Source organism: Vidua chalybeata, chromosome 1 (genome assembly GCF_026979565.1).
Source record: "Vidua chalybeata isolate OUT-0048 chromosome 1, bVidCha1 merged haplotype, whole genome shotgun sequence".
Classification (NCBI taxonomy): domain Eukaryota; kingdom Metazoa; phylum Chordata; class Aves; order Passeriformes; family Viduidae; genus Vidua; species Vidua chalybeata.
In genome coordinates, this window is record NC_071530.1 from 102,753,035 (window position 1) to 102,777,555 (window position 24,521).

A 24,521-nucleotide genomic window follows, 5' to 3' on the forward strand; every position below is an offset into this window, starting at 1 on the left:
TATTTTTCACTGATGAAGTGACAGTATGCAAGACTGAAGCATTTTCCCACATCTGCCTGAAGAACTCAAAAGTACCATATATATACAGACCTTTTACAGCTGCAGAAAACTCAGTTTTAGTAAGGTACTAGCACACTGAAATTCTATAAAATAAGTATAAGAATATATTAGCTTAAGTTCATTAGTATATAATTCATACATCTATATCTATATATATATAAAATGACTTCTGTCATGACATTGACATTCCAAATAATCCCAGACACAGATCTACTGGACTATTTTGAAAGATCAGTTATTTGCTTCGTGCAATCAGCTAGCTTGGGAAAAAGATAAAGCACCATGGTTATATTTTTTTAAACTCACAATGTGGGGTTTGTTTGCTTTAGTTTTTAAGTTATAAACACTATGGCTTCTGAAGGATGTCAAAAAGAAAAGAAGAGCAACACATTAGCCTCAAACTTCTCCCCAGTACAGTTTTGCCAGTATTGACAGGTCAGATAACACCAACTAAGTGCATAAACAAATCTATTTTCATTTCATGCTCAATTAAAAACCCAGTGGGTTGCCCAGACTGACAAAAGTGTGGAATTTTTCTTTTTAAAAAAGAAGTTTCCTAATTTTAAAGATATTTTTTTTAAGTGCAAACTATCATTGCAAAGGAAGATACAAGACAGTACCAACTTATGGTCAATATGCATACAAGAACTTGAAAAATTAACCTGACATATGTTACAGAACCAAATCTACCTACATGCATGCGTAATCAGGTGCACAAAAAAAAAAAGCTCCTCAGACAGCATGCAATCTGTTTAGCTGCAACATACTATAACTAGTTTTCATGAATAACCTGAAAACTTTGTTGCTGCCTGTTAATTTCCTTTTTCCCTTTCCTATACATAACAAATGAGATAAATACTTCTTTGTGTTCCACATTCCTCATACATTTGTTTTTCTTTCTCTTCTGCTTTGCAGTTTTCCACTCTGTGTTTTCTATTCCCTTTCTTCTCCCAGTTCTGTTTATATACCCCTTCTTTCTTCTCCACATTTCAAATACCTCTGATGTACCAATAGCATCATATCCGAAAAATTTAAATCTTCTAAACAATGTAATTACAGCCAAAAATATGTGGCGCTGTTGTTGACACTGCTTGAAGACTCATGCATCTCTGCTGGTAACAGCTTTCAGCAGCAGCCAAGCTTCCCATAGCCTAAAGCTCTCTTCTCCTCCAAGCACCAAAAACCCAAGGCCAACATCACATGCACAAACCACTGCACCAACATTTCTGTGAAGGCATTCTAGTCATCAGCTAACAATGAACCAAAGGCATAGTAAAATGGAAATGCAGTCCACCATTCATGCAGGGATAAATTTCAGTCCTACAACAAGTAACAGTATGTGGTGTAAAAAAGCCACTGTAAAATCAGCCAGAACTTGCAAGCTTCTGTTCAAAATGCCCCCCTCCCTCCAGCAAGCAGTACCCCACCAACAGCCACAAGTACTACTAGAGCAAGAAGGATGGGACATTAATGCAGAAAAAATAAAGGCTAAATGAAAGTAGCGTGTTGAGTCCTTAGAGCGTCAAATAATGAGACTGCAAACAGAAAAAGATACCAGAAATTTAAGAGGTTTGGTTTGTTTCATTGTTTTAATTTTCATGCTGGCCTGAGTAAAATGCTAGCTCTGGAGAAATGTTCACAGGTATTTTTTATTTACACCAACTCCAATATTCATAATGTTGTTGACGGGCAAGTGTAAAGTGGTGGTGTTTTTTAACTCCTTCGTTTTCTCTTCCTTTGAACTGACAGTTCTTAAAATTGGCATTTATGTGTCCATTATGCATGGACACGGAGACACAAATAACAGCAGCTATGTGACTATTTGCAAAGCATGCTACTTAGTCTTCTGCATTTTATCCCCTCAGAAGACAAAATCAGCATGCCGTTACCTAAACCAGCAGTAACCGAATTAAGAAAGTCTTTGCAGTATTTTAAAGGACTTTTTAAAAATCCCAAAACATTTTAAACAGCGCAAGAATTGCATCTAGAATCTTTACTTTACGGTGTCGATTCTACATGGTGTTGAGCCTGTGGAGATTCCCAAAACACAGAAAGAAGAAAAGAAAGAAGACAGACATTTATTTTAGTAATTTGTGAAACCTCAGCTATCATACACCAGCTCCTAATTAGAAGTCTGACATGGTAATTAATTTAAACACCGAATAGCCTACAACCTTATCACTGTTCAGTGATTACTAGCAAGATGTTTTTACTGTGATTATGAACTCCAGAATTCTCTGAAAACATGAACTTTAATCCCCTGGAAATGACCATCGTGTGTCATCTCATTACTTAGCGCATTTCTGGCAAGAACAAAATTTATTGCCGAAAGGATAAATAAGGAAAGAGAACAGCAATGGAGACTTAAATTACATATGTCTGAAATGAACCAGTACCCCCGTGAATAGCAGCATGCCTGGGATCTAAGGGGATCTAAGCATGTCTAGCCAGGCCCATTTCTCTGAGTCTTTTTTTATTTGTTCTCCAAACAAAGAGAAAGGTTCAGGTTTCTACAGCACTTGGAATTCATGGAACTCTACTGAAATGGCTGCCAACAATAGCAAAATGAATTAGGAAACAAAAAAAGTATAGGAAAAAACCTTCAGACGTGGTGTAATAAACTCTAGTTCTTCTGCATCAGGAAAGCATGTTTATGCTTGTTGTTCCTTTCCAAAAACTCCTCTAGAGGCATCACTCATTCTTCCTTCCACTTCCTTAAAATTCTCCACAGTATCACAGTTAGAGAGTAATGACCTTTCTTTCCCTGCCAGTGTTATCTAGGACAAAACTCAGTTACAACTCTGTAATTCTTATCTTCACCTACGGACTTCTCTCCACTGAGAATTTTTTTTAATACATTGTACTCACTTTATTATTTCTGCAATTTGGGGTGTTTTTTTTTTTGTTTGTTTGTTTATTATTGTCCTGTCTTTCCTTTTTGCTGAACTTTTTAACTGAAAAAAGCACCTTTGTCAGGGGAGCTCTAAGTATTCTCTGTTATTAAACACGAATGCCGTCACCACAGAATGAAAACTTCTGTTATTAAAGTAGTTTAGTCTATGACTTTAAGCTACATGAATCTGAAAACCAAAAAGACTGGAGCAACAGTCTTCCTTGATACAGGTCATCATTTTATTATTTGAAAAAAGAAGAGAATTAGAAGCAGTCACTGTTACAACCATACTCACACTGAACAAAACTAGGACAGACAGCAACAGGAGTTTATATTACTGACACCCTTTAAAAGTATTTGTCAACACTATGGAAGGGTATTAAGAAAGAGCTTCCTAACAGATGTATTTCAAACACACTGCATTCAGAAACCTAAAAGAAAAATTCTTTAACTTTTACCTTTTTAGATTTTAATATGCACTGGAATATTTCTGCTTGTACAAAAATACCACTCTTAACTTACTAAAACAATTTTAGAGGTAATATTTTATAAGTTCATTTAATGTAAAGGGGCTGCAGAACGTCCCTCCACCCTTAAAGAACTCAAAACTCAACTGGACAACCTGAGTAACACCACCTGGCTTTGAAATTAACTCTCTCAGCACTGAGCAGAGAATGAGATGGAAAACCCTCAGAGGACTCTTCCTACTTCAATTGTTCCATGACTTCCCAAAAGCAACTGAAGACTCTGCAGCACATAAATGCAAAGCATTACTGTGGATCTCTTTAAAAAAATCTGCTGCTTCTACCAACACGGGATCCTGAGTGGGACAGCATTTCTCCAACTCCACATCTACATTTCACAGTCTCTGGAAAGCTGTTAGACCAGCAATACTCATTCTTCGAGGTGGAAAAAACTAGTAAGTGCAAACCAGAGCTGTGTTACTGCTCCTCCTCTTGGTTTCTAGATCTGCTTCTCGGAGGCAAAGTCTGTCAAGAAATATCCAGGAAAACCTGACAGCAAGATCCTCAGAGTTGAGCCTCATTTGGCAGAGACTGGCATCTTCTGGTCCACCTTCTACCTCCATCTGGTGAGGCTGCCTTTCAAGATTACAAAAGACAGTCAAAACACAACAGTCACAACACACAGTGAATGCCACTGTTGCCAAAAGTCAATCATGAGTAAATTTCTCTCTTTTTAGGTCTAAATGCTAATTGCTCTAGCGCCAGATTCTACCTGTCACTGCTCAGAAGCAGGTGATGTATGAAGTAGCTATCTACTCACTGCAGTGCTCATCATAATGAGAATATGGCTCATTTACAATTTTTGCCTATTAACTTCTGGTAGCACACTATTCATATAAACCAATTTGGCATAAACATCAAAGTTGTAATGTATGCATTTCTCTTTCATCTCCTACACTGCCTTTTTTTTTTTCTTTCTTTCTTTTTTTTTTTCCCTTTGGTAAGGATTCTTCAGCACCTTTAACAAGTAATTTACAGAATGGGCTGCTATACAGAGCCACGGCTGGGAGATGCACTACACCCATCCTTCTAAACAGCACCCAACTCTGCAGATAGAGACAGAAACAATTTCACTCAAATTTACACCCTGACTATGTAGGAGACAGGCACTAGAAACAAAAGCTTAAAATTTAACTTTTAAAAATATTAAAAAAACAGAAGCAGAGATTTTTCATCATTTGCATTTAGTCAGCAAAACAAAACTGTCTCTTCCTAATACTTTCTGACTTCATAAGCACGTATTAATTTCCAAGTACCAAGGGGGTTTTGCATGCAAACACTACAGGAAAATACTTTAATACATAAACTATGTAAATGAAGATATCTTTCCATTTCCTAATGCTATTCTAATTATGAAATGGTTTAGGATTAACACTTTTACTTCTAAGAGATTTTCCTACTTGAACCTAAGTTCTTAACTGTCTTTTTGAATGTTTATACTACCTAAGTAAGTAAAAAATACAATGGAGTTACCCAGGTTTTAGCATACAAGGTCAAACCCACCACATTTTCAAGAGCTGCACACTGCCTCTGGCAGAAACCATTAACTGGAACTTCAGAAAATAAAATACCCATAATGCATCTAACTAGTTTTGTTGAGTTTTTTGGTGCACTTTAGATAAACAATCCTGCCATCAACAAGTCTAAACTACTGCAGGTAATACATTCAGGCATTATTAAGAGTTCTGAGTCTTTCACAAGAACATTCTTAATCAATAAAAATGTCAAAGCCGAATCAGTTTTGCTTCTTTCTTCTCCTTGATTACACCAACTCAGAAACTCCCAATGCTACAAATTACCACTTCTAACCCTTCTCCTATACAGCAGAATCCCTATTCCTTTACAGGGAGGGTCAAGATGAAACGGTTGTGATGCAGAGCTGAAGCCTTGCAGTTCCCTATTTACCAAGCCCTCCAGACAAGAAAACTGGTGCATGTGAGCCAAATCCAAGTGATGCTAATGCATTAATGACTGACATGTGGCAGAGGCACCGACACATAGATGCAGCCTGACATTAATGGAGAGATTTGCCTGTGGTCATGCACAGAGTGGGGGGGCAAAAGCAGACCCACCTGCCTCATGTTTTAACCTGAGTATGAAATCAAATGTCAGAGAAGATTAATTAGATGCCAGGAGTTTTATTCTTTTCTGTTGATAGAAAAAGCACATTTCCATAATGTGAGGAAGCATTTATGTGGATAGCAAATCAGGTTGACATTGAGAGAAGGTTTACTTTATTGTGAATGCTAGCTATGTGGTGCTTGTCAGTGCAATTACTTTCTACTCAAGTGGTTTGCTTTTTAACATTTTATTATCTTAATAAAAACCCTGGAAGCAATAATTATTTATTATGCTAATTCTTCAGCTTTTTTCTTATTAAGTTCTGCCAGACCATTAAAACTTGCTGTTTTCCAGAAATAAACCTAATTTGTTAATATTCAGCCAATTATGGAAAAAAAGAAAGAAGGCAAAAACAATCTCTTTACTGGTAATTAGCTACTAACCAGTCAATTTGTACGCCTATCAGCTTCCCCATAAATTCTGTTTTTATTTATTCAATACCCAACATTTCTAACATCATTCTGATCGAAAACAACTTCAAAACACTAAGTCCACTGTAGAATTTTTTATAAATAGTGATTTAAGCAGTGAGAGGCAGCAGCAGGGCTTTAGACCACTCTGAAAATGCACTATACTCAAGGACTGCATTTTAATTATGGAAACCTTTTAGAACATCCCTGTTTTATTAACAGTAAGTGAAAGACTATAAACAAGGCTTCAGTATGCACCACTTCTTCTCAATCCTGCCTAAAGCCCTCAAGGGGAAAGAGCTTCAATGTGCTTTCATTTCTCCCCCCTAGCATTTTTAACTCTGAATGCCTCTTCTCACCAGCTTTAAAATTCATTTAACATAACAACCACACAGTTATGCTTTTTTCTTCCCTTTTTTTTCATATATAAGTGTTCCCTCCTTTAGGAGTAAACACCAAGGCCACAGCTCTCAAACTCCCATGGCATAAATGCAATATAGGAGACCATAAGCAATCTAAGCAGAAAAGCACTGCAACTAAATGTACCTTGAAAAGCTCTTAGTTTGCAATGCTTTTATAAAGCTTCACGTCCATGCACAAACTGTCCCTACATTTCACGTAATGACGGCGGTCGTAATCCCTGGAAAACTTCTGGAACAAATTCCCTCGCTCAGAGCTCAGCTCTCTCTGAGCCAGTACAGCACTAGCTTCTTCCACGGCAAGGATGCAACGCTCCAGGGTTTCTCAGAGCAGCTCCCCCAGCTTCAGTGAACAATTCAAACTCCTGTGCTGCCACCACACACAGGAGCAGAGCCAGGCTTCTCCATTGCTCCCTACTTCTGAGACAGCTTTCTCCTGTACCTCCCACTGGGAGATTCTGCCTGTGGCAACAGAAAATTCCCTATTAATATGTAATATATACCATAATTAGCACTGTAAAGCAGGTAGTTACCTCACAACTATCCTCCCATCCCCTCTCTCATACTCACAAAAGTTTATTTACACAGAAAAAAAAAAGAACAGAAAAAGAACCCCACAAAACTGGTGAAGAACATCTGATTCTTTTTATTTGTGTTTTTTAAAAGTTAAGTTCTAAGATTAAGCTTTTGCTTCTAGCATTTGTCTCCTACACAGGAAGTGTGAAATTATAAGTGAAATGGCTTCTCTCTGCCTCTGTAGGGCTGGATGCTGTTTGGAATGATGGGTGTAGTGCAGCTCCCAGCTACAGCTGTATAGCAGCTCACTCTCAAAATCACTAAGTAAAGGTGTTGAAGAATCCCTACCAAAACCAATAAAATAAAAAAAAAAAAAAAAAAAAAAAAAAAAGAGAGAGAAAGTGGTGTACTAGATCAAACAAAAAATGCATATATATACAACTTTGATATTTTTACCAACAAACTCCTGGTCTTTTGTACAAAAAGAGCATGAAGAAAATCACCACAAGAATGCTACTGATGTTCAGTACCACTTGTTATCCTAAGGGAGAAAACCAAAACCAAACACACCCCACAAACAGATCAATCAGATCTCTAAAAGTCACCAAGACTATTTAACAAAATCAGAGTAGAAGCGAACTCTTTATAAAGTACTTTTTAAGCAGAGTCTAGAGATAGAGGAATTAACTTGCTTTTCTGTACATGCACAGTATTATTACTTAGTCCCTCCCAGGACATCAGGTTAGGCCTTTAGGGTTTATAACATTAGTTCAGCCTTTCTAATGAAGTGTGTGCCTCAATGACCTGACTCTTTTACAGAAGCAGCAGCCTGATTTGGAAGTCATTGCATTCCTAGCCATGCCTCTGACTAAGCATGTAAAAACCTTCGAAGTTCTCTTATTCCTGGATCCCAGAACTATTTCACCTGCAAATCTAAGCCAGTGCAAGTTGTGTTTGCTACCAAAAGGTAGACAAGGTCAATTGTGAGTTTCAGCATGATTAACCCTCTTCAGCAGAAATTTAGAATGTAGAGCCCTTGATTTTTCATCTCCAGATAGATTGCATTTGATTAAGTGAATACTATATTTTTTTTTTAACATATAAAAATTCCCTCAAAAACTATAGTCACCTACCAAAACACTTCAAAAAACAAATAAACTTGGGAGCTACACAGAAACGCCTAACAAATTCAGACTTCTACAGAACACACCTGAAGACAATTAGTTTTTGGCAATGACTTTTGGCTGCTCTACTCACCATACCAAAATAAATATACAGTACATAATTCGAGAGAACCAATGAACATTGAACAGTCCAGTGCTTAAGCCTCTGATTTTCTCTCTCTTAGAACAGACACCAATTTTTTTATTATGATACTCTAAAAGGTATAGTACTAAATGTGATGCAGAAACACTAAATGTAATGCAAGAATAGAAACAGAAAAAGCTCTTTAAAAACGTAAGATGGTGTGACGCAAGCTATACAGCCTATTATTTTCATTTATTACCCATGCACATCAAATGGCATTACTTTACAATAGTAAAAAGCAAAGCCATTAAGTACATAGAGAGCTCTGAGCATTTCAGGTGTGAAACAGACCAGTTTCTCCCAACAGCTTAGAGTTCTGTTGTGCATAAAGTGCGGAGAGTAAAACTCCGTACCACTGCAACTCTATCTTGTGTATGCACAGGAAAGCTGCAAATTTTCTCTTAAAGAAAATTAATTGCCCTGAGTGCAATATTCCTATATCAAACGCACATTAGCTCACAGTCACCTTCCACATCAACATAAAAATTTATCGTAAGTGATGTCAAAATCCACTAAGTCCCACTCTGTTTGTTTATTACTGATTCATTGCTGGAGGCAATTAGTTCCATCTCCAACTGGGCTGCATTAGCTGGCTGACTCCAGAGCCAAGTCAAAGTGAGGAGCATGAACCAGCTCTGAAAATAGATAGATTTGAACAGAAACAGATGAGGAGTGCTCACGAAATCTATGGCACAGCTGCATGATAAGGCATGTATTTTCCATCTCTAGGTGGGTAGTGAGTATCTTAAGAAACAAAAATAACTCAAGTGACTTAAGAGTTCATCTACCTGAACTATTACAGGAACATACCTCTACCAAATCCAATATTCCATTATACAACTGAAGCCATTACACATTTTTGAATGATTTAAACTATTCTCACATAGGGGGACCTGCACCCAGTGTGGGTACACAAGATCAGAGTAATCCTTTTCTAGTCCAAATCACGACCTGACCTCAGCTAATCTTACTGCTTTCAGATACCTGAGACGCTGTTTGGAAACCTTCAGCTTTTCTTAAAAGTCACCCTGCCTTTCAAACTTATGATTCTGTTGATACTGTAGAAGCCAGCAAAATAAATCAGCTGCAGTCTCAGAGCTACGTAGTGCTGAAGACTCCAGTAAAATTTGCTCCCATCATTAAAGAGACAAAACAGAATCCAACCGTCATTCAGCTTCCCATAGCTCTGTGATCTAATTCCACACAAAAGGCTTAATAAGGTTTAGGCTCATAATACAATTAGTAATTTAGCTCACAAATTAGACTATCTATTAACACTCCAGCAGAGACGTCAGCTATATGAGGATTAAGAAGGAATCTGCTGCTCTCAATATGGGAGTGAGAACTTGAATGCTTTAATAGACCACTTCAGCTTCTGCTAATGTGAACATATATATTGCATTGTAGAGGATGATGTGAGCATGGCCAGCAGCCTGCTCATATATTGAAATTTCATTAGTAGGAACCACAATAATAATTTGCACAGTAAGTACAGAGTGGCAACTTCTGAGCTCATCTTAAAGCATAATTTTAACTAGTAAAAATATGTACCGGTAGCATGAAATACACTGCATATGCATTAGAAGTGCACATAGAAATAAGGTCCAAAATTAACAGATCAACATGGACAAACCTAGGTCAACCCAAGGTATGGAAATTATACTGTACAATATTTAACCACAGTATTTGAATACAGAAGCAACCATCATCCAAATCTTTGCAAACCATATTTATTCTGTATCTTGCTGCATCAAAGGAAATATACGTTAGATATTAGGAAAAAGATTTTCATGGCAAGAGTGATAAAGTACTGGAATGGTCTGCCCGGGGAGGTGGTGAAGTCACCATCCCTGGATATGTTTAAAAAAAGACTGGATATGGCACTCATTGCCACGGTTTAGTTGAGGTGTTAGGGAAGGGGTTGGACTCGATGATCTTGAAGGTCTCTTCCAACCTTGTGATTCAGTGATTCTGTGATCTATTAAGAATGGAAGCAGATATATGTAACAAAAGATTCTTTGTCATCTTCTCTCACAAACAGTGCCGGAAAGATTTTTTAAAAGAGCTGGTATCTCTAGCATGCTTCTTAATGGCACACTGCTCACACAGAAAAATACTCCAGGTGAGTTTTCAAAGGTAGGCTAAAAAACCACTCTACTTATCATAAGAAACTAAAATTTCAATTACTGTGTTCAAAAAGTGCTGCTCCAATTTCCAGGAAACTATACATGTAACTACATTTCTACAAAATGCCAATATTGGTGTGTTCATGCTGACTTGTGTTAAAATCTGAATTACTTGCAATAACAGGAGCTTTTTCGAATTACTTTGACAGTATGCCCAAAACTGACTGTATTCACCTTCAGGTTTTAAGCCTGTGTTTGTATAATTAGGGCCAGCATTACTAATTCTTTTTAGCTTGAAAACAAACAAACAAAAAAATTTTCATCAGTTTACTTCACACTCTAGTAAAAACCATTCACACACAAGTAATATTATGAACAACGTCCATCTGGTCTGAAATCTAGATCTGGCCACTGTACCTCATTCCCCACCAGCACTGCCTGCTGTTGCTATCAAGCGTTCACTGCGAACGCACTCACCGCAAAGCAAATCTTAAACCTCACTCATTCACAGTACTTACTCATAAGCACATGCTTTGCTGTCATGTGTGCTAGCACATGCATGGGACCGTTTTGGTCTTATCTGTCTCAAGGAGAAATAAAAAAGGCAAACCCCCTAACTTGTTATGTATGATACTCAGGCAGTCAGGAATTGTTTCCCCAAGCTTCCACCACAGCCACGCAGAGGCTCTGCATTCTTCTGGAAACACGCACATACTTCTCCAAACTGGAAGGGCAAAAGTGCCCCACAGCAACACAGGAAATCCACATCAGAGCTGCACATCCTACAGGCTCAGCTCTCTCCCCAGCTCAGTCACTGCTGCCCAGAGAATGGCGCAAGTTTTTCAAGGAGAAGTTGCACAGAGACCTCATAGCAGCTTACCAGTATCTGAATGGGGCCTGCAAAGATGCCAGAGAGGCACACTTCATCATGCAGTGTAGTGACAGGACAAGGGGAAATGGCTTCCAACTGAGAGTAGATTTAGATTATATATTAGGAAAAAATTCTTTACGGTGTGGCTGGTGAAGCACTGGAACAGGTTGCTCTGAGAAATTGCAGATGCCCCAACCTTGGCAGTGTTGAAGGCCAGGTTGGACAGGGTTTGAGCAACTTTGTCTGGTGGGACGTGTCCCTGCTAGATGAAAAGAATTTTGAAACTAGATGATCTTCATGGCCCTGTCCAACCCAAGCCATTCTATAATTCTATTTGTGAAACATAGTGATGAGAGCTGACATGAACAAAGAAAAGGAGGTGGAGAGAGCTCAGGAGGTGGCAGGTAAGCAACGTATTCTTTAAGGTGGCCTGGCAGTTAACAGCTTTGTTAAATATATATTATATTTTCTGTGAAATACATTGTGCTAAAGCACAATTTTAGAACTGAGAGCAGGTAAAAACCCTCCCTCTTTCTCTGCACAAAATTCCACAGTACACAGCTGTGGAAGATTACTGTAATTGGCCAATTCTTTCTTTTATTGCAAGACCACTGGGCAGAGTCGAAACACTGAAATCATGGGAATTGGGCTACTTATTAATGTCACATATTTGCTCAAAGCCAGTTTCAAGCATACAGATCCCTTTTTTTGAAGTCCTCCTCCCAAAGGTCTAGAAATACACATTTTTAAATCCTGGCATACAAGCAAGAATTAATTTTTCACTGCTACAAATCTAGCGTGGCAGACTGCAGTTTGTGAAGACTTCAACAGACTTGAGCTCTGAAAACGTGAGATTTCTCACTCACAGCCAGTGAGTGGTTCCCAAACAGTTGTTTGAAAAGCTGTGATCCACCCACTATGTGAACTGATTTGAAGGAAACAGGCATGTCAGATACTGCTTGACTGAAGGAGATTTACTGTGGACCAGTTCATGAAACCACAAGTTTATGTTCATTTTGAAATTAAATGTAATTCAAATGAAAATCAGTATTCATTGCTGTCTTGGGGTTGGGGCTACACATCAGAAACTGGTTCCATTTTTTGCAATGGGCCAACAGAAATTATAGGCAAGCAGTAACTTTAAAAATGCAAGTTTCCATGTTGCAGTGTAAACTGCAACCCAATCCATATAACCAAAACCTCTCAAGTAGTTCCTGACTGATGCCAGAATGACTCCACAGCTGCTGCTTTCCACTTCCATTCATCAAGTCATTACAGAGACCATCCAAAATAAAAATTTAGACCTCCAAAGGCTGTATCTCTTTCTCCAAAGGAATCAGAGAAAAAATGTCAAATGCAGCAGAAAATGCATGCACTGTTTACATTCCCTAATTCCCCTTGAGTTGACCTTGGCCATTCAGCTAGATAAAGCCCAGTCAGTCTTTATCTGAAATTTTCAGTCTGAACATATGCTTCACCTTTACTCCAAGTCAGAATTAATATATGCTCTTCAACACTCCAATTCCACTGCATGACAGAGGAAGGTACAGGTGAATAAGGCTGAAGTTCACAGTCAGCAATGATCTGCCACTGAATCAACCCACAGGCACTACAGTATGTTTGTCGGTGATTGAAAACAGAAGTAGCTGAGGAAAATTATTTTTAAGGGGTTATTTGCCCACATGGATAACCTTATGCTATATACTGGGCTAAAACTTCAAGAACACTTTAAGGCTTCTTATGTTTATACTTTTCTGTGGCCATGGAAAGTTTTTAACAAGGGTAATATGTAAGTGCCCAAAATTCAGGATTTCAAAGAAGTACCAGATTCTCATGGACAAACTTTGCAAAGAGCAATTGTACATGTAAGGATCCAGCTCTGAAACTTCTGCAAGACTCATTTAAAAACCCCTGTCCATATCTGCTGGTGGTGCATGGCTGCTGCAGAAGCCAGGGGTTTTACTTGTCAAGAGTGTATTTCAACTTGTCTTGGGCTTCTGGGCCCTACGTGATTTCAATTTGCTCTATATTTGCTCAATATTTGCTCTAAAGGGCGTGTGCTTGTCTCAAACACTCCTAAATAAATAAAACAAACCCCTGCGTTTTCCAAATCCACAAATGAAAGTGCTACGCCAATTCACATAAATCCCTTACTAACCTAGATTTATGGAGGCAATTCTAGCAACAATCCTTGAAGTTAAAATAAATAAAACACACCTCATGAACTTTATATGCAGTCTTCAATCCATGTGCTTTGCTGTTGCCATAAACAGCAGGTACTAACGTTGGGCAACACATAGGCTCCCATTCCACATTTTCACCCTTTAAGGTTTTAAATAGATACTAACTTTAGTTGTCTTTTGGTTTTGTTGATTTGCCAACACAAGGTCTGTGATGCTCACAGACCTAACCCCAAAAGGCTTCTTTCCCGTTTAGAAAGTTGCTTGCAAAGGTTTTCCCCTGAGCTAGGAGCTAGGACAGAGTCAAGATGACATCTCTCAGACACAGTAAAAAGGGCATCAGCTGCACAGTGCCTCAAAATTATTACTGGGACAACAATTTATCTTACATAACTGAGAAATTACTTTGGTATCAAGCTGTCTCTGCAGAACTTAAAAAGAAAAAGCTTAAGTGATGTGTTATGTAAAGTGCTTATATTAAAGTGTTGAATGCGGTGCTTTGTAAAATAATCTTCATCTACTCTGCAGAATTCAGAAAAGGTAGCATGAAAGGAAAAAGGCTGTAGCTGTTTTCAGTCATTAACATAAGAACTACCCCACTGAGAACTATGGCTCCTGGAAATGTCCATAACTGCCTCTATCTCCTAAACATGTGACAGTATTTAATGATGTTTTTGAGTTTCCAGGGAAAACTGAAGCTAGAGGTGGTGACAAGCGGCTGCCGTAGATTTTCTCGGAATTGTTTTGGAGTTCTGAGCTATCACCTTCCTTTCTTTTAATGTTTTGTAAATGGAAATTTTCCAGATTTCTCGACCATGTGGAAAGAAAAGAAAAAAAAAAAATTCCAACTAGTCTGGAAGATCTGAGGGTCTATGAAGATCCTCATCCATGTCACAGTCAAATGCCAGAGCACAGAGTTAAATCTGGATCTCCCACACCTATGTGGGAGTTCTGATCACTAAGCAACTATTAAACTAGAAATTTTTAAAAATGTATATAAATACATATGCATATATACACACACACGCATATGTCTTCTTCATGCTGTCCTCCAGGGGTGTGGTTCTTATTAGGCAATGTCATCCCAACACAGAACCAGAAAAGTCTCCAGGCTCAGAAAATTCCAGACGGAAAACAGCTCCTTGGTTAATATTTTACGACACATCTTAAAACAGTTAAGGAAAAAGAGGTATTACACTATAGAAACACTATTAACTTCCAAATTTATCATGAGAACACTGTTGTTACTGAATTACACCAATTGACAGAAACATCACAGCAATTACAATATTCTTTATATAGTCCCAACAGGTGTGCAAACAGTGTCAAACACCTTGAAACAAAAATATTTTCTTTCAAGTTTCTGCCACACCTTTGAGCACACTCTGAGCAGGCTGTACAGTCATTAGGAAACATTGCACTTCTCACAGTGAATGAGAAGGATGGAAAATGGAAGAAGCAACAACGAAATTTTTCAAACAAAACAAGTATCTAAATCATGTAAGAAGAACGAGCAACTATACCAAACTAAGCAGCTACAGAGGAAACAGTTATGTCTGCTGTGGCAACTGACTTTCATGTTTGATTTCAACTGTTCACTGAACAGTTTCCTAGAACAATAAAAAGTCATGAAGGTAAAAAAAAGCTGAAGTGAGACAAACAGAAGTTTCAATGGAGGTAGAGGACAATGTGAATCCCTTTAGGAAACCTTCACCTCTCCTTGAGATATAACCTGGAAACAGTCTTTTTGTCAGAAACCATGAGAAACTACGCTCAAAAACTCCACCCTCAAAATCTATGTAGACTTGGTAACCAAAACTTTAAGATGTGCATATAGCTGACCATTTTTTGGTCACAAACTACTGCATCAGCCATAGAAGAATGACTAAGCATCAGCTGCCAAAATAAGGAATTATTTGGCCACAGAGGGAAAAAAAATTACAACGCCTCTGCTACCACCTCTGCATCAAGTACACCATGAAAAATGCAAAGGTCTGCTAACAGGTAGCAACTCATCAACTTTAAGACAGAGGCATACAAGCTAGTACACAGATTACAGGCATATACATAAGTATGTAACTGCACATATCAGGGGCAGAAGTTAGTCTAATGTATATTCACCAGAAAAAAAAACCAAAAAACTTGAATAGCCACTCAATTTATCTGTAACAATCCATCAAGCAAACCTTAAGTATTAGGTTACTGATCCACTATTTATCCATCTGAAAGTACACAGAAACTCCTGTAATATACTCCTCAATCTTATGTTAGAATCTTATCAGCACAAATAAACAGTTCTTTCACTTAATGAGCCTACATTTATGTGCTACAGAATTAAAACAAAGGTCCACTGACAAAAGTATTCTATCCACTACATTATTTATAAATAGTCCAAACCATACTTGATTTTAGACTTCAGGAGAAAAGACATGACATGATTCAAGATAATAAAGCGCAGTCTTTCTGAAAGTTTCCCAGAAATAACCCTGCCTTAAACATTTAAAAAACCCAAACAACAAAACAACAAACAAGCAAAAAATCTCCTAAAAATATGAGTGGTGAGAAAAAAAAATCTGCTCTAAAAGAGGCATGTGATGCTCTATTTCATTCTCCTAGAAGACGAAGAGCTGAAGTGATAAAAGAGGTAATTAGCTGTTAGTTATTCCAGAGCAACAACACATTTCTAGTGATTAACAAAAAAAAATGCTGTAAGAGATGTTTTTAATAGCTTAACAGTGAAGAAGATTAAAAAGACAAAAAAAAAAAAAAAAAAGGGGGGGGGTAGCAATAAAAAAGCTAATCTACCCCTCAAAAAATTCCACTCTAACCAAAAATTATTGTTCTAAAACAGGGTAGATTACACACTGGGGGTGGGGAGGGGAAAAACAAACAATCATAAGTAAAACGTTGGGTTTATACCATTTTGCAGAAAAAAAATTAAAGATTCATTAACATCATTACATTTAATCATATGTGTAAAGATAATCAATCATTGCTATGTAAAGCTGTCAGAAGACATATCTGAGCCTTGAATACATTATTTTAAAAAATGTGTTGAAAGATAATAAAAAATAAGAAAACATGAATAATTATAAATTCACTCCTGTTTTCCACAAGTAATTCAGCTGCCTTTTAGAATTCAGAGTATTTTTTTTTTTTTTGCATTGCCTTTTCTAGTGACTTTCATCTCTTCCATTCTTCCAGCAAATGCTATACCTTCTTTCCCACCTTTCCCCCCAGGACACACGAAGCCTAACCTGTTTTCAGAACTCCTTCCTGCTAACATTGCCATGGTTTTGTCTGTACAACTGTATTTGTTACTTTTCTTTTTTCCTACCATTGCTCCTTATGTGGCAAAGGGTCACTGTTGAGTCAGACACTTCTGGCTGAGACACTTCTTTCCTATTCTCTGCAGACACTGAGCATGGGTATGTATCAGAGGCATAAATATACCTAATTTTTATTGTTATTACTCTCAGAAATCTGGGCACAAAAAATGTCTTTCCTTCATTTTTAGAGCATATGTGGCACCTTACCCTCTGTACCTCCCCATAGCATTAATGGAAACCACATGGTTTGAAAAACAACATAACACCTCCTTATGCCAAAAGGAAACAGAATTCCACTGACAACATCAGCAATATCAGCAACATCATCTCCATAGATAATTATTCTGAATGGATCAGACAGGTTCTTAATAGGTTGTGAGGAGTCATGTACTCCCTCAAAACTTAAGGTTATATTTTAACCATCTTGATAGATTTTTAAAGAAAATATTATCAGATCTCTGCAGCAATAAATCTTGCATTTAAAACACTAGGAAAGTACTGACAATTTCTCTTTAGTTTCATGCATTTTATTATGTATTTTTGTCATATTAGAGCATTCATTCATCTTTCTGTTCAATACTAACACTTATACTGAAATCAGCCTTTTTACATGTAATTAAAAGTTCATTTATATTGTAATCAAACTGATGCAAACAAGCCACCAATGTATTAAAATTCTCTAGGTCACAAAAATCCATCATCTGTTTTCACACCTCCCCACCTCCAAACACACCTACATTCTCACAATGCCTAGCTTACAGCCCTTTCTCTTTCTATGCTTAGAAAAATGGATTTAGAGATGCAGCTACACCTAGTGATCAGCAGTAGATCACAGCAGGCAAAACTCTGGAAGACATGACAAAATGATTCAGAAAAAAGTATCTGAATACATTTGGGTGAACAGAGTGACACAGAAAAATGTATTGCTGAAATTTTTTTTGTTTCCAAATATATGACCACATGCTCCAAATTGGTTTCAGTGTCTCAAAATCGTGCTTTAACATATAATATTACATATCAGAAGTAAGAGAACTGGAAGTTATCAACAAAATCAAATGAAATTAAATGAAATAAGGAGAAGATTCTCAATTTTTCTTAAAGAAATAGAGCAGATAATTCAGCTGCATTCACACATTAACAGTTTGTTCCTGGGAAAATTTTCAAAACTACCACTTCTTTACACAAGAGTCATAACTGTGAGCTAAAAGGTTCATAATTGCATGTCATTTCCTGGGGAAACATCTTCAGAATTTAGTGACATAGCATAGTAAGAGTTTGACAGTGATACTAACAAGCTTTTAAACACTAGAGATATCTCTCTCAAAAAGCCTTTCCTTTAGCATAAAGTTGCAACACGCGAAATACAGGATCGTGATCACAATGTGATCCTGACAATCGTGATCCTGACCCCGCAACATCATTGGACTTTGTCCCATCAAGTCTACATTTATTGTCTTCCCCCCAGCTGAATCCAACGATGCACACTCAAGGGGTTGTCTCAGCAGGAATGTGTAGAACTGGCCTGGCCACCAGCAGCTCGCCTGTTTGACATTTTTGCTGACCGTGGCAGGGTGTGGGTGAGCGCACATGAGAAATAAACCATCCCCACATGTCTCCAGGTCAGACTCAACTGACATTAGCGAGAAGCTAGTTCAGAAGCTTGCTCACTCTACCCTAACATGTTTTGTGATTTGCCTGGGGATTAGGTCTCACTAGCTGCCAATCTAGCAACTTCTGTGAGCATTGAAGATACTATTATTTCATTTAATTGTATGTGCTTGTATTGTTTCAGGACACTGTGATTTGTTTTCCTCATGAATTCTGACAACTGCTAAATCACGAGACCAAATTAACACCATAGCATTTTTTTCACCCAGTGTTATTACATCTTTGCAGTATTTTGTAAGATTTATTTTTAATTTCTAATGATGTTCCATTACTATCTTTTGAAACAAAAACAGCTAAATAAAATAAATTAAAAAAAATACCCACCACACAATTTCTTTTTTGATGAACTCTGCCACTTCCAAATCCCTGACTCATTTTAACCTAGAGCATTCCAAAGCACATCCCAGTTCACATGGGAACACAAACTTTCATTAATTTGTTGTAACTGCAAAATGTTTAAAAAAAAAAAAACCAAACTAAAAAACAGCATCACATTTAGAAGTAGATTTTTCAAAATGCTTCCCTTAATTTGCTGGAGTATTTTAAATATGAATAGTCTTAGATGTAAAACAGAAATCAAGTCATTCACCTATTCACCTACCAGCTGTAATAGCAGCAGCAAAAATCTCTTAACAGCGGGAAGTTTGGTTTGAGAATCTTCCCCCACAGCTCTCACTGTTTAGTGAGGCCAAGTCCACACTATGACCTGTAGCTGGAACAGTTTTCTAGACGAGCTGACAAACTGCATCAGCCACTAATAAAGCTGCATCTTCACTGGCATATGTTACTTCCCTTAGAAGACGCAGGAATACAGACTTGATGGATGTGTGGAGAGAAAGGAAAGCAGGTGGAATAAACAATGCAAACAAAAGCAGAATTTGCTGAAGTGAGATAGAACTACACTTGAAGCTCTTTGTTGCTAAATTGATCAGAATAACTAATACAGACTTTCAGAGATGCTGAATACTCTGAGAAATCTTTTTAAACACAGCTAATTATATCAGAAACTTCTTGTTTTCTAGGTATTGCCAGGAGCTTCATTTCAGCTAGGATAGGGCCTATGCAGACTTAACCTATATTCTTTCTTTTCTCTGCAGTCACCAAACATCAACATGATCACAGTAAGTTTCAACTTCAGCATGTTAAACTTCCTGCTTACATCACTTTTCTGGAAAATGTGATCCTTCTCTTTAAAGTGCCTACACCCAAAAATGAATAGATGAGTCTAAGGTACAACATCTATTCAGAATGCAAGGTTCTGTATTTTTCATCCAGGAAATAGCTTGAGAATTACTATTCTTTATGTAAAACCTTTACTACTCACTAGGAAAAATAATTTTGAAGTTTTGTACAGCACTTTTCCTCCTTTTCTTCTCTTCATAATGGCCACTAGTCCTGGTTCATTATAAATGGACTCCCACAAGTATTTTTAGTCAGTCTGTCCATCCCTCTCACTGCAATAGGACTTATTCCTTCTCAGAGAAAAACTAAAACTTTTTAAACCAGTGCCATGAAAAGAGCATTGATATACAACCTCAGTGCTTTTTACAGCAAAAGAGAATATAACAGACTAATAATAGCCCTCCCTCTGTAAGAGTCAGGCTGTAACCAAGAAACACCAATTTCAGAATTCAGGCTGTGTGCACATTTACATCTACCTGAATATGAATGCCTTCATAAAAACACAGTTTCCAAGTTCTATTACGCATTTCCTTGCTTTCAATTCCAGCTCCCCGTTTTTGTATTTGACAGAACTCATCCCATCCATACTCTTAATTTTATGGAGATCAAATATTTAAGTTTACAATGTCTATTACAATATTTAAGTTTACAAATCCCTTACAGGAGTGAATTGCTTTCTCTAGCCTGAATAATCTACCAAGCAGGTGGATGAAGGAACATGGTGGAGGCAAGTAGCATTTTCTATGACTGAACACCACTTTTCATGAACTTAAGTAATATTAACATTCAGTCCTCAATCAGAACAACTCAGTAACATTTTGCTAAAATTATAAAAAAAACCCAGCTAAATTAGGTGTGCTATAGTTTCTCAGAAAGAAACTAAAAAATAGTAAAAAAACCCAAACCCAAAACTAAACTTGCAAAAAGAGTCCAGCTACTTTTAAAAACTTAGGATAAGCAGTACTGTCCATTTAAGACAATGTTTTCAGTAATATCTCTTTAACTCAATTCTTGAGATCATTTACTTCTTGAACTGATGAATCCAGAATTTTAAAATCTTTAGTTAAGGACTCAGAGAAAATCTCATTGTTATTAACTGTTAAGCTGCTTTCAAAAGATTACTTGAAAGCTCCCAGGCCTTAAAAAGCCAAGGTCTGATCTTTCAGTAAGATTATTTTCTAAATAAGAAACTCAAATAAGACAATAGCTGAACATAACATTAGAACCAATCTCTGTGAAACAAATCAGTCCATTTAGAAATGGGTAAAAATAAAAAATGGAACTATAAATGCCACAGGCACTTAATTCACACACTGCTATTCTTTGCTGAGAACATGTGTGGAGTTGGTTTAGTTTCTTTTTTGTTTGTTTTTAAACTTTTCATAGGCTAGTCATGCAATTCCCTTCTAATATAAGGGACAGCTATTATAAAAGATAACTACCCAACTCGAGGATGGATTTTTCTGTCATTTAATTTCTATGATGCTCATGCATCAAGGCTTTAACAAAAGAAATAGCATTTTTCCCCCAAGCAAAAATGATACCCAGACACAAGCTTCATATGGTAAATTACAAAAATAGAAATTTCATCAATTTTGCTCTAAGTCCCAAGAATCAACATTAAAAAAATCTGTACATGCATCTTCACAAGTAATCTTTACCTTAACATACATACATACATACATATATATATATATATATATATACACATGGAGAGAAAACTGGGCAGATTCTGCACCCCATGCCATCTCACTGAAATGTGTGAATAGCAGCCTCTGTTACTGAGTACCTCAGAAGGTGTGGAAGTGCACTCTTGGAATACCTGTATGCACAAGTCATTGGTGAATTGTTTGTGGCTTACAGCACTGCTCTCTCCACAGCACGTCAGGTAAATAGATACGATGCATACAAACCAAACAGTAATGTGGGATCGTTCTTCAGCAACACGAACAGCACTTCAGTGCTGATCCCAGTACAGTATCAGCACATCACATGCACAAGCCATTTAAATGTCCAGAACCCCAGCTTAACTTTAAACAAAAAGTAAGACAGTTTACGCAGGTCAGCAATGAGTTACAGATTTATCTTAATAAACCAAGTGCTCCCATTGAAGTCTCGACACTAGACTTCCAACATTAACGAGTGAGTATAACTGAGTCCAGTTTCATAATTCGCTGCACAGCATACTCTCCTTCTAACAGGAGATCGGAAAATATTTCATCATTGTTACTTATCACCTTGGAACTTTTCTACTCGGAGATCTTCTGTCTCATCTACAGTAAAAATGCTCTCAAGAAGCTAGGGGAAACGCAGCTACGTATACAAGAGGTCCCTGGAACCAAACATAAAACCATAATTTTAAATTTTTTTAAGAAGTTCTAAACCAGACCACCAATTCCCAGCCATAAAACTTGGTTTAGCTACATTGCTCCATAGATGCAACACGTAATGTTCAAAATATAAACTATTCTGTAGCCTGAGCAACAAGGAGTCAGAAGGATTGCTTCCCACCAGATCAAAGCACACTTTGCACGAGCTGAGGACCAGATGTCTTCAATTTAACGTGCTTTCAGTTGCACTAACTTCATGTTGGGAACAAAACACACCAAAAAGAATTCTGAACTTAGTCTGCAGTGCAGCACACAGAACTATTTCACAATCCAAATTTCTGTCTAAAATTATGGGTTTCTCCAACATATAAATAAGACAGGGGTGCAGGCAGGGGACTCGAGACCAAAACCTGCAGGTTTGGGGCTTCGGGGAACAGAGGAACGCGGCCGCTGATGGGGCACTTCGCGGGGCTCCCCGTGGCTGTGAATGCTGGCACCCACCAGACGCGGGCAGTTTCTGCCCTGCCCTCTCAGGCGACGCTCTGGGGGCTGCAGAGAGCGCGGGGCCGGGGCTTTCCCCCGGCTCTGCCGGCGTCTCACAGCCGCACCGCCGGGCAGCGCCGAGGGCGGGGAGCGGCGGGGGTCAGTGCCCAGGCACCGGCGGGCGGGCAGAGCCGCGGGGCCCCGCCGGCCCCTCCGGGAGAACCGCAAGCCCTCCTTCCCCCGTCGCCAGCCGCGGCGGGCGGAGCGCCGGCGACCGGCTCACCTCGCCCCTCCGCCTCCCGTGCCGGGGCAGCGGGAAACTTTCGGGAAGTCAGCGGCGGAAAAACGCCGGAGCGAGCCCGAGTCCCGCCCGTCCCACCAGCCCTGTGCTAGGGCTGCCCGAGCCCCACCAGCTTCTCGAGCTTCCATTGGGGCGCAGGGCCGCCAGCGAAGCGACATCCCGGCACCGCTGCCTCCTCGGGACACTTTTTCCACCCCAACGACACAGCGGTTCCAAAGTGTCAGACCCGTCAGGGGGATGGGGATGGGAAAAAGAAGAAGAAGAAAAAAAAAAAAAACAGGAAAAAACAAAAACCCAAACCAAACCCCCACCGCCTGCGAAGTGCCCGCGCTCCCCCCTGCCCCTCCGCCGCCTGGCCCCCGGGAAGGCTGCCCGGCCCCGGGCTGGGGAGCCGACTCCTTACCTGTGAACGTCTGCGCTCCCGCTGCCAGCAAAAGTCCGGCCAAAGTAACCAGGCAAGTTCCAACTTTCCCCATATTTCCAGCCCTTCCTGCTCCGAATCCAGCAAAGTGCCAAAGTGTTTGCCAAAGTAGGAAGCGCCCCTTTCGCCCCCCTCCAGTCCAGTGGGGCAGCCGAGGAGGGGGCAGCCGGTCTCCCGCACTTGGTGCCCCGCGGGCTGTTCTTCCCTCCTCGCCCTCTCTCCGCTCTTAAGGGCAGGGAAGAGGGTGCGAAGCGGCCGGCGGCCGCCTACTCGTCTGCCTTCCTCCGGCCGCGCCGCTGCCCCGGGGGCCGTGCGGGCGCCGCTCGCCTCCCCCGGTGCCCGGGGGGGCACCCTTAATCGCGGAGACTCCTCGGCCGGCGCCGCCGCTAGTCCCGGCTCAGCTCGGCTCCCTGACTGACTCGCGGTCCCCCCCGGCAGGCGGGCGGGCTGAAGGGAGCGGGGAAAGTCACGCCCAGCCGCCGGCGCCGCCGCTCTCCCCCGCTAGAGGGCGAGGCGGCCGGGCCGTGCCGCCGACAGCAGCTCGGGGGCGGCCGCCGCCTGCGGGGGCGAAGCGCTCGGGTCTCCTTCCCGCCCCGCTGCCCCGAGCGCGACTCGGCTGAGGAGGTGGTGGCTCCGTGCCGGGCAGGACGATGTCGAAAGTTCGCGGACAGCGCGGGGGGAACAGAAGACGGAACCAAGAAAAAAAAAAAAAAATCTCAGCCAGGCGTCTCGGTAACTTTGCCGCGGGCCGGCCTCGGCCAGAGCCGCAGGCGCTGAAGTTGTGGCCGCCGCGGGTCCCTGCCCCGCTGCGGTGGAGCATCGCGGGAGCGAGCGGGGTCCGGCCCCGGGGGAGCGGTCTCGCCCCCGCCCCGTCGCTCTGGCGCTCCTCCGAGCACCGGGACAGGGAAAGGCAAGCGCAGGAGAGAGGAAGAGCGCCGGCTTTCCATAAGCGCTTCGGTTTGTTTATACAGGCGGTCTGGAGCCTGTCGGACGAACTAGTTGGAGGCCACCGCTCAACCTTCCGCGGAAACCGCAAGCGTGAGAGCCCAGCTCGCACGGCGAGCGGCTGATATCGAGAGAAAATTGAGATGTAAAAGGGTTGTCCGGGCTAGCGAGGAGCGGCACTGTCGTGTACATTAACTGCTTTGCATTGGCGTGCTGCTCATAAAACTTAATCTCCTTGCCTAGCCCTCGTTAAGAGCCACCCTTCGCCCCTTCGGAGCGTTTCGGGAAGGGATCTCTGGAGAGCGCCCAGCCCTGCCCCCGGTTCAAGACATGGGCGTAGCTCTTAGTCCTGCGAGTGAAGAATAACGTCAGGAATTAGCAGAGTTAGAGAGGGAGTGATGGAAATAAAATCACATTAAAATGGCAATTATCTC

At 40.0% G+C, this 24,521-nt stretch overlaps 1 protein-coding gene across 6 annotated transcripts in view; it reads right to left on the minus strand.

Moving 5' to 3' along the window:
- PTPRM (protein tyrosine phosphatase receptor type M) overlaps positions 1-23,560 on the minus strand; it is a 445,924-nt gene extending 422,364 nt beyond the window's left edge. For all 6 annotated transcript variants that reach the window (XM_053945623.1, XM_053945606.1, XM_053945597.1 and 3 more), the window contains exon 1: positions 23,125-23,560. In XM_053945623.1, coding sequence (XP_053801598.1) covers positions 23,125-23,197 — 73 coding nt within the window. In that variant the 5' untranslated portion in view covers positions 23,198-23,560. The remainder of the gene's footprint in view (positions 1-23,124) is intronic.
- Between the last annotated feature and the right edge of the window lie 961 nt (positions 23,561-24,521).